Here is a 13830-nt window from a genome sequence, read left to right as displayed (position 1 = left end):
GGGCTCTTATCTTGTGTGTCAAGAGGCAGTTCAGATATGGTCCTGGGCCCTCTCCCACAAGATGGGGCTCAGGGCCACATATATGGCTAGTGCGGAGAATGGGATAGTGGACAATCTGAGTCACTTTTTCAGACCCCATGTTGCGTTTGTGGACCTTTAGGCTGAGGCAGGATTGGCACAACCTGCAGGGTTCCCACCCTCAGCAGGCAGACCTGGACGAAGCAGATACCCACCTGGAGTTTCACCTGTACCAGCCCTCATTCCCTTTGGGTTAAGCCTTTGGATGGTGGGGTCTCTGCTGATGGCCGAAGTGGTGGTCTGTGGATAGTAGGGTCATAGGCAGGTGGTAGTCAGGCGTATCCAGGAGCAGGCTGTGGTCAAACATAATTCAGAGTAGGCAGTGGTCAAGTGTAATCCGAGGTCAGGCAGTGGTTGGTGGAAGGCAGTGGTCAAACGTAATCCAAGGTCAGGCCGATGTCAATCCAGGTTTCTGTCTGAAGGGAAGAAGCGACGGATAGGAAGGACAAATCAGACAAGGAGGAGCACAGAAGGATAGGAACACTGAAAATGAGTCTGGGTTGCAGACGAAACACTGTAGCAACATGCTCTACAGAAGTAATGGGACCTATTGCTAAGGTGTTTAAGCAGACTTCCAGGCAGGCCTTTTATAGGGCAGGCTGGATGATGTCATTAAAGGGTGCCGCTGGGGTTTTTCCGCTGCGGGCCCTTTAAATCTTATGTTGTCGGCACACGTATGCCCTAGGGCAGCTTCTGGCATCTTGGCTGATTGGTGGCTCTGAGAGATGATGGTGCTGGCAGAGATGGAGGCAGCACCGAAGCACTGGTCAGAGTGTTCAGGTGGGTAGTCAACTGTTCCATGGAGGTGGTCAGAAGCTCCAAAGTTTGCTGCTGTTCGTGTAGCCTGTAGGCAAAACCTAGAATGGCCTGCAAAGAGGTCAGGTCTGCCAGGTCCATGGCCTCAGCAACCCATTGTGTTTGTGGACCCTTAGGCTGAGGCAGGATTGGCACAACCTGCAGGGAGGAGCCCTGCAGGTTCCCACCATCAGCAGGTGGACCCGGATGAAGCAGAGACCCAGCTGGGAGCTTTGCCTATACCATCCCTCGTTCCTCTCGGATTGAGCCTTCAGATGCTGGGGCTGGCAGGTCTTGGGGGAGGGGGGGTGTCTCTGCTGATGGCCGAAGAGAAGGTCCATAGACAGCAGGAGTGTAGGCAGGTGGTAGTCAGTGGCAGGCAGCAGTTGAGCTTAATCCGAGATCAGGCAGTAGTTAGTGGTAGGCAGCGGTCAAACATAATCCGAGGTCAGGCCGAGATCAATCCAGGTATCTGTCCAAAGGGATGGTTAGGAAGGACAGATCAGGCAAGGAGGAGCACAGAAGGGAAGAAACACTGAAGAAGAGACTAGCCTGAAAACAAGATGCTGTAGCAACACGCTTTACACAGGTATAGTGGGACCTGTTGTTGAGGTGTTTTAGCAGATGACTGGGTAGACCTTTTATAGGGCAGACTGGATGATGTCATCTAATGGTGCCGCTTGGATTTTCCCGCCGCAAGCCCTTTAAATATTATGATATTGGCGCGCGCACCCCTAAGGAAGCCACCATAAAGCTATCGTTTATTCCATCCAGGAACGTTATCTCTCTAGCGTGAGCCGATGATACATTTACCCAGTCTATATTGGGGTAACTGAAGTCTCCCATTATTACTGCGCTACCAATTTGGTTAGCTTCCCTAATTTCTCTTAGCATTTCACTGTCCATCTCACCATCTTGACCAGGTGGATGGTAGTATACCCCTATCACTGTAGTCTTCCCTGACACACAAGGGATTTCTACCCATAAAGATTCAATTTTGTATTTAGTCTCATACAGGATGTTTATCCTGTTGGACTCTATGCCATCCCGGACATAAAGCGCCACACCTCCTCCCGAGTGCTCCTCTCTGTCATTGTGATATAATTTGTACCCCGGTATAGCACTGTCCTATTGGTTATCCTCTTTCCACCATGTCTCTGAGATGCCAATTAAGTCTGTCATCATTTACTGCTACACTGTATCCTAAAATCCCATCATCTCAATAATTAATATTCAATAGCGCATACGTTATATGACCTTCATACTAGGCGTCATAGTGTGGTAATTCATACCATTTTGTCACTCTGCCTTATGCTTAATCATTGGTCAGTCCTTTTTATATTTTTTCATGTGCAAGTGCTCCATGTATTAAAACTTTCAATATTTTAACTTTCTTCTCAATACTTATCTTGAGTTAACGTAATTTCTTTGCATGTTATAGTTGCAGCCCGAGTCTCTCCAACCGATGGTCCACAGCAATATGACCAATCTCACATTGCCTCACCGTGTCTGTGCCCCATTTATTCAATAGTTATAAGTTTATCTGGTCAAAAAAAAAGCCTGGTCATATTAATTAGGATCATAAATATTACAGAGGGTGATCTCTTTACCCTTAAGGCTCCCTACTAAAATCTGGAACCACCCCCCTGGGTTTTTATAGAGTAAGCTGAAAAGGAGTATTTTTATTAATAAGAATAGTTACTCCAGCTTTCCTTCCTGTGGCTGCAGAGTAGAAACTGGTTCCAACCCAGTCTTTTCTGTTTTTCATTTTCTTGGTTGGACAGGTGCGTTTTTTGGATACATGCAATATCCGTCTTGTGCCTTTTGAGCTCATGAAGTATCCAGGTTCTTTTAATAGGGGTACCCAGCCCATTAACATTCAGTGAAACTAACCTAATCAGTTCAGCCATCGACCCAACCGTCAAGGACGAAAATACCAAGAGAAAATAGCTGGGGTGTGTTACTGCAAGTCCCCCAGCCTCAGAGAGCCTTTCATTAAAGGATATCCTAGAGAAACATAATTTGGAAAGAATATACCACTGTACAGCCATCTGAAAAAAGCTTTTTAAAAATAGATCTATCCTGTCCCACTTTCTTAGAAGCCATATGTGATTCACCCCCTTACCCAATCCCTATCCCCAAGATAAACTTATATTCGCCAGCAAAACATGGTGGCGATAGAAGGCACATTCTGATGTGTTTGGTCACTTACCCCTAGAAATGAAACATATATAAAGAGAGAAAGACGTGGTGATGAGCCCGCTAGTTCGTATGAGACATCAGCAGAAGAGTTAATTAACCAAACGGTACATCAGTAGTTCTTTACTGGAACTAATTTGCCCCTCACAGCCGTAGAAAAAGAACCAAGTACTTTTTTTTTTTAAACACATTTTCAGGAGAGTTCCCTCCAGAGCTAAGGTAGAAAACATGCTCCAGGAGTCGTCTCCGGTATGGCTCCCAACACTGAGTTCCGGAGAGTGGGTGATGTCTGATATAGAAGAGCAACTCCTTTCCAGTAGCATGGTCAACTGGGTTTTTTACTCACTAGATGTAATTCCGAAGAAGACTATTCTGTCTAGTGTTGTGGACAGAATCGGTTGTGGTATAATTGGTCCATGTTGCTGAGCTGACATTTTCTTTTAGTTAAGACACGCACTGCAGTGGTCGCATTTCTAACAATCGTGAAGTCACAGAGTGGGGGTTTTTCTCAAAAGCCAAGGCCCATGGTCGCTCTCGCGAGATGGCGGGTTGAAGGTAGGACTTTTTGACCTAGCTGTATTGATAACTAACGGGCCGATTCAGTAAAGTCCGCGGGAGAGCCCACTCGCCTGTGTGCGTGATTCTGTATGCTAATTTAGGCCCGGTGGTACAAACAGGCAAAAGGAGGCGCTAGGGACACTGGCACGGCCCTAGCGCCTCCTTTTGGCCCGGAGCGACGGCTGTCAGTGGGTTTGACAGCCGACGCTCAATTTTGCCGGCTTCTGTTCTCAAGCCCGCTGACAGCCACGGGCTCGGAAACCAGACGCCGGCAAAATTGAGCGTCCGGTTTTCGACCCGACAGCTGCGGGCCGACTTCAAATTTTTTTTTCTTTTTTTACTTTTTTTACCCTTTGGGACCTCCGACTTAATATCGCCATGATATTAAGTTGGAGGGTGCACAGAAAAGCAGTTTTTACTGCTTTTCTGTGCACTTTCCCGGTGCCCGAAGAAATTAGCGCCTACCTTTGGGTAGGCGCTAATTTCTGAAAGCAAAATGTGCGGCTTGGCTGCACATTTTGCTTTGTGAATCGCGCAGAAATACCTAATAGGGCCATCAACATGCATTTGCACGTTGAGGGCGCTATTAGGTTCGGTGGGTTGGACGCGCATTTTCAGCCCCTTACTGAATAAGGGGTAAGGGAAAACGTGCGTCCAATGGCGGGTTAATAGTGCACTCCGTCGGAGCACAGTGTACTGTATCGGCCTGCAAGGAAATGACAAACAGGCAATTCACCAAACTGAGTGGATATTTTAAACAGCAGAAAGCTAAAAAGGTTTTCGCTAAAGAAGGATGCTCAAACACCTGATCTTGATTAGCGTGCCGCACTCAAAGCCGGACTGGGAATTGAAGGAGAAATTTTATCTGTTTTGCCACTAGAGCAGCACATATAGGTTGAAAGGCTTTGCGCCATACAGAAACTTGTTGAGAGTAGTCCTGGAATAACCGGATTGATGTTCTTTGATATGTGATTTCCTTTTTAGCCCAGTAAGCTCTCATTATGTATTGCTTATGAGACCAATTAAGCAACCAAGCAATGACTAGTCTTGGTTTGGGATCTCCCTCCTGGTGATTACTGAGTCTATGGGCCCTCTCTACCTTGAAAGAATCTGAGTGATGAGAGTTCGAGAGCTTCAATGAGGCAGGTTCATGAAACCCAGCTAAATTAACATCCAGTATCGATTCGGGGATTCCCAAGAGCCTGATGTTATTTCTTCATGACCTGTTTTCCAGGTCTTCTAGTTTCTCGGCCTGCACTCCCACTTCTAGCGTGGCGATCTGTTGAAGTTGTGATGTCGTCGTCTATTCTACCTATATGGCCTTCCGCCATCTCTAGCCTCGGACATAGTTCTTGCCAGGGTAGCTTTGAGTTCTGCAATCTGGACAGAGATAGCAGATAACTTTATATCCAGAGCTGTCACCACTGCCGATGTTACCTTAGTTGTTAGCAAATCTAGAGAGGGCAAAGAAAAGCTTGACTCCAATGATTCTCAGTCTGCGGTGGCCATTTTGTCAGAGGGTAGCTTCAGTCGTTCTTTGTCTTTTTTTTTTTTTTTCCCCACCCTTCAAGGGCTTCATCCCTGGAGATTTATGCATAAATCGATCTGTAAGAAAAAGCTTCGGTTGTTAAGTTCAAATGGCCCAGATATTAGCTAGAGAAAGGGGTGAAATGCCCAGAGCTCTAGAGAACATGTCCTCCCTAGCTTATCACATCATGTGACCTTGGTGTCAGTTTTTAAAGTTTGTATCATTGGAGGGAGCTGGGATTTTTTTTTTTTTTTTTTTTTTTGGTGATCCGGGACAGACAATGAATGAAGAAGGGGAGAGGGGGTAGCACAGTTACTGTTCGCACAGGGCAACAAAAAAGCTAGCACCGGCCCTGCCCCAAGGTCTCTGTCTAGTTCTGGCTTCGTCTCACCATTTGCTGTCCCTCTATCTCATTCAGGTTCCACCTCCATAGGTCCTGACTTGGTGGGATGGGCCCCTTGAGTCTCAGGCAGTGCCTAGGGGCCCTACACCTTTAAAAAAAAAAAAAAAGAAAAACTCTGACATACTGGGCTCCTGTTTAAATCCTAAATATATAACATGAATATTGCTGAAAATTGTAAGATAGCCCAGGATTAATAGGCTGTTCAGTAGTATTAGTCTAGTTTGGCAAAGGTCTCAGGACTTATGCACAAGTTAGATACATCGCTCTGATTTGAGAAAAAAAGACACCAGTTGTTTTAATTCTGTAGCTATAGTTCATAAACCAGTGCTTACGTATTTAGCCATTGAGAGTTGATTATAAATAAATATGTAAAGAAATAAGGTTTTATTTTAATATAGCAATAGGTCTTCTTTTAGCACATAATAAAATTGTATAGCAAGGCAAATCAAGGCATTCAGCTAGCTAAACTAAGCATTTATAACGTAAGGCTTTATAAAATATTAGAGATCATGAATCTCTATGTAGCTAAATCCTTTGAGCACATGATGTAGTATTTATGCAATAGGTATTAACATTAGGTGCTTCTTAGTGAAGAATACTTATATATAAGCATATTACAATACACAAATATTGAAAAATATACCAGCTTTAATTCTATTGCTTCCTTTTAATGAGGCTTTTACAGTTTTTAATAGAATATACACACTAGAGCTTAATATATTCAGTACCTAAAATTGTCAGCAAATGAAAAGCATAAATGAAAAATTTGTACTCGAGGCTGCCATTTTAACTCATGGCAGACTGAGACGAGACTGGCTATTAATTTGTATATGGTAAGACCATCTGTTTGTTGCTTACCTTTCTGTATCTAATACAATACAAGATTTTTAAGTATTGTCCCTCAAATGTGAAATAAGTATATTCTTTTTTAAGACTATATCTCTGCCTAAGTTATTAAGTTGCTCTTTTCGCTAAAATTAATTGTTCTTACCAATATATTATCTCTAAGGAGCACTAATATGTTAAATTTGTGTGACATGGTGATCTAAGGAGAGGGAGTAACCTTTAAGGGAACCCCTTATGAACGTTTCCCTCACTTAGATCTACCTAACAGAGTTTTGAGGCAGAGACAGTCCCTTCCTCCTTCATTTTCTGGTCTGCATGGGATGACATTGTCACTGCTGCTTCCTCTTTCTGGCTGTGCAGGCTAACACTTCTGCCTCCTGATCCTTTGTCAAATTCTGCAAGACACATGCAGAGTTCTGCGCAGGAGGAGAATTCTGCAAAAATTCTGAATTGTGCAGAATTTCTCCAGGGGTAAGATATTTGTTGTATGTAGGGAGCTCCTGTACAGATACTGACTGTATCAGGTATGATGATTTTTTTTTGTCTTACTCTGCTCTTCGGGAATGGCCTCTGCTATTACTAGCATCAGTAGCATGGGATGATCTTGGTGTTTGGGTACTTGCCAGGTTCTTGTGGCCTGGTTTGGCCTCTGTTGGAAACAAGATGCTGGGCTTGATGGACCCTTGGTCTGACCCAGCATGGCATTTTCTTATGTTCTTATGCTCTTATACAGAGACAGACTCTCTAAGTGATCATGAAGCTGCAATTCCCCAGCCTCGTGTGGCCACCTCCAGCAGTGGGCATCGGATGGATGGTATGAGAACTCGTGCAATAGCCAGGACTCGACAGAGTGAGAGAGTTCGTGCAACTGTGAATCAAATACGCATTCGAACAGCACAACAAATTCAGGTACTGGGCTGGATTAATAGCTCTCAGGTGACATTAATCTGAGTCAGTATGTGCACCTTGAGCTGAATGTAGTTGGGAACTTGTGTTAGTATGCTTCCTGTTCCTCTGGGCAGATGTATAAAGCATAGCGTTCTTTCTTGACCCTTGCATGAGTCATCTCAATATTTCTAATTCCCCCAACCATAAGCCCAGTTTCCATTTTTCTTTATTACCTATTCAAAGTATTTCTTAGCACCTGATTGGCTGAGAGTAGTTATATGAGGACTTGGAATTGTAGTATTTCCTAGCGTGTAGCAGATGGATTCAGGACCAATGGATATAGTGTGCTCCTGATAACAGTTGAGATGGAGTCAGATTTCAATCTGAGGTCAGCACTACATATACCCCTGCAGGGAGCTCTGCTCTTCAGTATTTCTCTATAGCAGTTTGGGACTCTACACATGCTTGCACAGCGTTAGAAAATCCAAACCCAAAGAAAAAAGACAATTCCAAAATCTTACCTCTACAAGACAAGCCCCGCTCTCCTGTGGTGATACCTAAGGGTCCCTCCCCCAGTCGAGAATTCCTGAGGTGATTTCTGAGATCCCTCAGAGGTAAGCCTTGGTCCGGCAGCCGGATTCTGGCGTGGACTTAACCTCTAGGAGGGAGCGGCTGAGAGGCAGCGGGTGCAAGACCGAGCGTGGCAGTGAAGGTATTTTCCCTCTCCCCCCGCAGCCGGAGACCACCCGAGCCGAGACAAGGTAGGGTAGAAAACTTTAAGTCTCCGAGGCTCGGATAGCCACACACATCGCCCGTCAGCGTCTGACCCATCAGGTTGAGCAGCCCCTTCCAGACTAGACCCCGATCCGGCTCGAGGGTCCTCCCACATGGAGACCCTCTGAGGCGGGGTCGCCATCTTAATCACATGGTCTCCGGTCCATTTCCCCCCCTTGATCACTGTACTGTCCGTCTAACTGAGCCGTGCGCACAGCGGTGCATGCATAGGCGCCGTGCGCACAGTGGAGCACGCATAGGCGCTGTGCGCACAGCGAGGCGCATGAGGGTGCCGGGCACATAGCGCCTATCCAGCCTGCCACATAAGAGCTGCGCAGCATGAAGAAGCTACTGCCTTGTGCGTACAGTGCGAGAGACGGCTCTGGGAGAACCAGGGCAAGGCCCCCCCCCCCCCAGCCTGTACAGGAATCCGGATCCACTGATAGTACCCCGGACCTCTCTATCCCCAGCTCGGCCCTCCAGACGGGGCCCTCGGGGAACGCCGCTGGGTTCAATATAGACCCAGGAACCTTTTCCTGGGTGGAATTCTTTAAAGGTCTGCAAACCTTCATTCAGGCGCAATCTGCGCCACCGATGACACAACCACAACCTCCACTAGAGGACCCTAACCTCCCAGGCCCTTCTTGGCCTCCCAGAGACGTGCCTCCTCCGGACAAAAGCCTAACCTTAGGTGACAAGGACACCTCTGAGGAAGACCAAGACTCCCTGGAGGAAGGGGAAATCCCTCCAGAAACGGAACCATACCGAACCATGATGCATTTCTTCTCCAAAGACGAACTACCAGACCTCGTGTCCGGGAGTCTGAGGGAGCTGACCATCCCAGACACAAGCGCCTCAGCGGAGCCAAAGATGAACCCTCTTCTGGTCTGGCTCCGTCAGGCCTCACGCCATTTTCCATTGCTGCAAGTTGTACAACAGCTGATTTGACCTGGAATGGAATGCCCCGTAGGCCAGTTTCAAGGGAGGACGGGCCCTAGAAGCCCTATACCCACTGGAACCCTCAGCCAAAGATCTCCTGGGGTTCCCCAAAGTGGACGCCATGGTCTGCGCAGTCACAAAGCGCACCACCATTCCAGTCAAAGGAGGAACGGCACTAAAGGATGCTCAAGATTGATGTCAGGAGTCCATCCTTAAACAGTCATTTGAGGCAGCAGATGTGTCACTGCAGATCGCTGCCTGCTGTGCCTTGGTGACACACGCATGCTTGTCACAGGCCAGGATCACAACCACAACCATCGAAACATTAGAACCAGCAATATCCTTCCTCACGGATGCGACCTCCGATCTGGTGCGCACTTCAGTCAGAGGAATCTCATCCATTGTGGCAGCCAGAAGGCAACTCTGGCTCCGAAGTTGGTCAGCCGTCGCGCCGTCCAAGACAAAACTCACAAGAATGGCGTTTAAAGGAACCTTCCTGTTTGGCAGCGAACTGGAGAAGTTAGCCGACAAATGGGGCGAATCTCCAGTACCCCGGTTACCAGAGGACAAGATCAAGAGAAGCAAACGCCCCTCTCCCCGGACATCCAGGGGCAGAGGATCACAGCGTTTCAGACTGTACAAGAATACATATCAAGCACCTCGCCCCGCAGGCAGGGGCCAGACCTTTTGGAACAAACACAACAAGAGGGGAGCCGGCTCAAGTCCAGGCCCCAGCCACACCCCACAATGAGAATCAACAGACCCATCCACAGGAAGAAGCCATAGGGGGTAGGCTTGCCCGATTCTACCAAAGATGGATCGAGATAACGTCAGACATGTGGGTCCTAACCATCATTCGAGAGGGATACTTCTGGACTTCCACAGCATCCCTCCAGACAAATTTGTGAAATCTCCCTGCCATTCCCTCTCCAAGAGGATGGCAGTGGAAACCACACTAATCAAATTGCTCGCCTTAAAGGCTATAACACTGGTGCCCACGCACCAGCGAAATACTGGACACTATTCTGTTGCTCCAAGAAAGACATGCGAAGACTCCTGGTGGGGAACCCCCTTTGTCTACCTCCACACAGGGACCTGCTCCAGCAAGGACCGATTCTCCTAGAAACATAGAAATGACGGCAGAAGAAGACCAAACGGCCCAACCTGTCTGCCCAGCAAGCTTTCACACTTTTTTTTTTCCTCATACTTATCTGTTACTCTTGGCCCTTAGTAACCTTCTGGTTCTATTGCCCTTCCACCCCCGCCATTAATGTAGAGAGCAGTGCTGGGACTGCATTTAAGTGAAGTATCTAGCTTAATTGGTTAGGGGTAGTAACCACCGCAATAAGCAAGCTACTCCCACACTTATTTGTTTACCCAGCCTGTGCAATTCAGTCCTTGTTGGTTGTTGTCTGAATTTAAATGCACTTTTCTTCATCCCCCCCCCCCCCCCCCCTGCCATTGAAGCAGAGAGTTACACTAGATATGCATTGAAAGTGAAGTATCAGGCTTATTTGGTTTGGGGTAGTAACCGCCATAACAAGCAAGCTACTCCCCGCTTTTTTGTGAATACAAATCCTTTTTTCCACATTTCCTCTTGCTGTTGAAGCATAGAGCAATGTTGGAGTTGCATTAACCGTGTGTATGTTTATTGAATAAGGATATTATCTCCAGGTAGTAGCAGTCATTCCCGCAAGCCACCCTCTCTTCATTCACATCCTCTAGTCTTTATGGATCCACAGTGTTTATCCCACGCCCCTTTGAAGTCTTTCACAGTTTTAGTCTTCACCACTTCCTCCGGAAGCGCATTCCAGGCATCCACTACCCTCTCCGTGAAGAAATACTTCCTGACATTATTTCTGAGTCTTCCTCCCTGGAGTTTTAAATCATGATTTTTTTGCAATGGAAAAAGTTTGTTGACTTTGGATCATTAAAATCTTTCAGGTATCTGAAGGTCTGTATCATATCACCCCTGCTCCTCCTTTCCTCCAGGGTATACATATTTAGATTCTTCAATCTCTCATCATAAAGCATTCGATGAAGACCATACACCTTTTGGTCACCCTTCTCTGTACTGCCTCCATTCTGTCTCTGTCCCTTCGGAGATATGGTCTCCAGAACTGAGCACAGTACTCCAGGTGAGGCCTCACCAAGGGACCTGTACAAGGGGATAATCACTTCCTTTCTCTTACTAGATATTCCTCTCTATGCAGCCCAGCATTCTTCTGGCTTTAGCTATTGCCTTGACACATTGTTTCGCTGACTTCAGATTGTTAGACACTATCACCCCAAGGTCTCTCTCCTGCTCCGTGCACATCAGCTCTTCATCCCCCATCGAATACATTTCTTTCAGATTTCCACACCCCATATGCATGACTCTGCAGTGATTCTCTCTTACGATCTGGCATTTGAGAGGACTCGCCTGAAGAAGAGCGGATACTCTGAACATGCAAGTTTTCCACATCCTTAACTTGTATACGAATATGTAGAATATTCAAAGCCTGGTGTGAAGACCGCGACATCCTTCTGCAGACAGTCAAAATTCCCATGATCCTGGAATTCCTGCAGGACGGCCTGAGGAAGAGGTTGTGTCTCAACTCCATCAAAGTTCAACTGGCTGCACTGGCCTGCTTCAGAGCCAAAGTGGACGGCATCAGTCTATCTTCCCATCCAGACGTCTCCTGCTTCCTGAGAGGGGTCAAGCAAATCTGACCACCACTAAAGTGGCCGGTATCCCTATGGAATCTCAATCTAGTACTCGACTTCCTAGCGGGAGCTTCCTTCAAACCTACACGCGGTCTGTCCCTACGGCTCCTGACCTTGAAGACTGCATTCCTAGTGGCAATATGTTCAGCCCATCGCATCTCCGAACTTCAAGCGCTATCCTGCCGGGAACCGTTCCTCAGATTCACACTGGGATCCATACAGCTATGCAGTGTCCCCTCCTTCCTTTCAAAGGTGGTTTCTCATCGCCATCTAAACAAAACCATCTCGCTGCCATCTCCAGACGAGAATGAGGACTCTGAAGACTTACGCCGCCTACGCCATCTTAACGTTGGCAGACTCCTAGTCCACTACCTGGAAAGAACGGAATCAGAATGAAAGACGGACCATCTGTTCGTCCTTCACAGTGGGAAGAAACAAGGGGAAGCAGCCTCGCGGGCAACCATAGCCCGCTGGATCAAAGAAGTCATCAAGGCGGCCTACGTAGAGACAGGCAAGCCTCCACCTCTACAAGTCAAGGCCCATTCCACAAGGGCCCAGGCAATGTCCTGGGCAGAAGCAAAGATGCTGTCACCCGCCGAGATCTGTCGGGTGGCGATGTGGTCCTCCATTCACACCTTCTCGAGGTTCTACCGCCTGGATGTTCAGTTCAGGGAGGACACAGCTTTTGCTAGGACAGTACTAAGTGGGCCACGGGCAGCCTCTCACCCAGTTCGGAAGTAGCTTTTGTACATCCCATTTGTCCTGAGTCCATCTGCTACACGCTAGGAAATGGAGAAATTACTTACCTGATAATTTCATTTTCCTTAGTGTAGACAGATGGACTCAGTATCCTGCCCATGGCTGCCTCATAATACGGAAACCTTGGGTGACAATCCCCGAGGGCAAGACAAGCACGGGTAAACCACGCTTTATCTCTAGTTAGGACACCCATAGTTACCGGGTGTCGGCGTTTCTCGGTTGAGTGCACTGGCGGACTCCAGCTAAAATTCATGTCAACCAGTTCAAGTTAATCAAATTAATCAAGTTAACCAAGTTAATCAAGTTATTCAAACACACGTATATCCATAATTGCTTTTCGAGGAGAATACTGAAGAGCAGAGCTTCCTGCAGGGGTATATGTAGTGCTGACGTCAGATTGAAATCTGACTCAGTCTCCAACTACTATCAGGAGCACACTATACCCATTAATCCTGAGTCCATCTGTTTACACTAAGGAAAACGAAATTATCAGGTAAGTAATTTCTCCATTGACTTGTAAGCAAGTAAAATATAGTCTGTTGCTTTGTAAGCAGTAAGATTCATAGTACATAAATTGCATTGTTTATATTGGTGACCATAGCGAAGAGAGGGAGAATTTGGTTATTCAGATCCATAAAGTCAATTAGTCATCTAATTATTTCATTTAATAAATTTTGTTTCAAATATACATAATCACTCCCATAAACAAATCCAAATGAAACTATGAATAACCAAGTCCAAAAATATCACTATAGATAATATATAAGGGCAAAGCAAAACAGGTAAATGACATGATTGTTAAGTTAATTACATAATTAGGATTCTGTGCATGTGTACAAGATTGTGTTGCTGGTGTTGTCCCTGTGTCTCATGTATGATTCAGTTGCTGATGGTGGTGCTCACATGCCTCACATTTGGTTCTAATGTCAATAGAAGTGCCCGCTTGCCTGACATTTGGTCCTTTTGTTGTACAGCATGTGCCACAGCATTTATCTCTGCTGGATGAAACAATTGATGCTGTCATAGCAGGGTTGAACACAGCTGTGTACCAGCGACCTCTGGCTTCTGGAACCACTGCAAATTGGAAAGCTAAAACAGGTAATGCCCCAGGTTTGCTAAGTCCACAAAACAAGAGACCAGGATTAAACCCTCTGAAGCCAAGTACGTATGTGGCAACCTACTGATGACTAGCTAGGTCCAAGTCAGTTTTGTGGTGGTCTTTGCCACCTGGCCATTGAACGTCTTTAGTACTCGGCATGCTTTTCCTTTTAAAGGTCATAAGGCTCCAAAATTCAGCTTAGGTGAAATCTGCTGAAATAAGCAGATTTGCATTCTCAAAAGTTGGGAATTAGCATTT

General features: G+C 46.4%; 1 protein-coding gene across 8 annotated transcripts in view; it reads left to right on the top strand.

The window, feature by feature from the left end:
- PHRF1 (PHD and ring finger domains 1) overlaps positions 1-13830 on the top strand; it is a 352385-nt gene that overhangs the window by 124735 nt on the left and 213820 nt on the right. For all 8 annotated transcript variants that reach the window (XM_029582942.1, XM_029582938.1, XM_029582941.1 and 5 more), the window contains 2 exons: positions 7141-7316; positions 13448-13571. In XM_029582942.1, the coding sequence (XP_029438802.1) occupies positions 7141-7316; positions 13448-13571 (300 nt within the window). The remainder of the gene's footprint in view (positions 1-7140; positions 7317-13447; positions 13572-13830) is intronic.

This window comes from Rhinatrema bivittatum, chromosome 17 (genome assembly GCF_901001135.1).
Source record: "Rhinatrema bivittatum chromosome 17, aRhiBiv1.1, whole genome shotgun sequence".
Classification (NCBI taxonomy): Eukaryota; Metazoa; Chordata; class Amphibia; order Gymnophiona; family Rhinatrematidae; genus Rhinatrema; species Rhinatrema bivittatum.
This window is presented reverse-complemented; position numbering and strand designations above follow the sequence as displayed.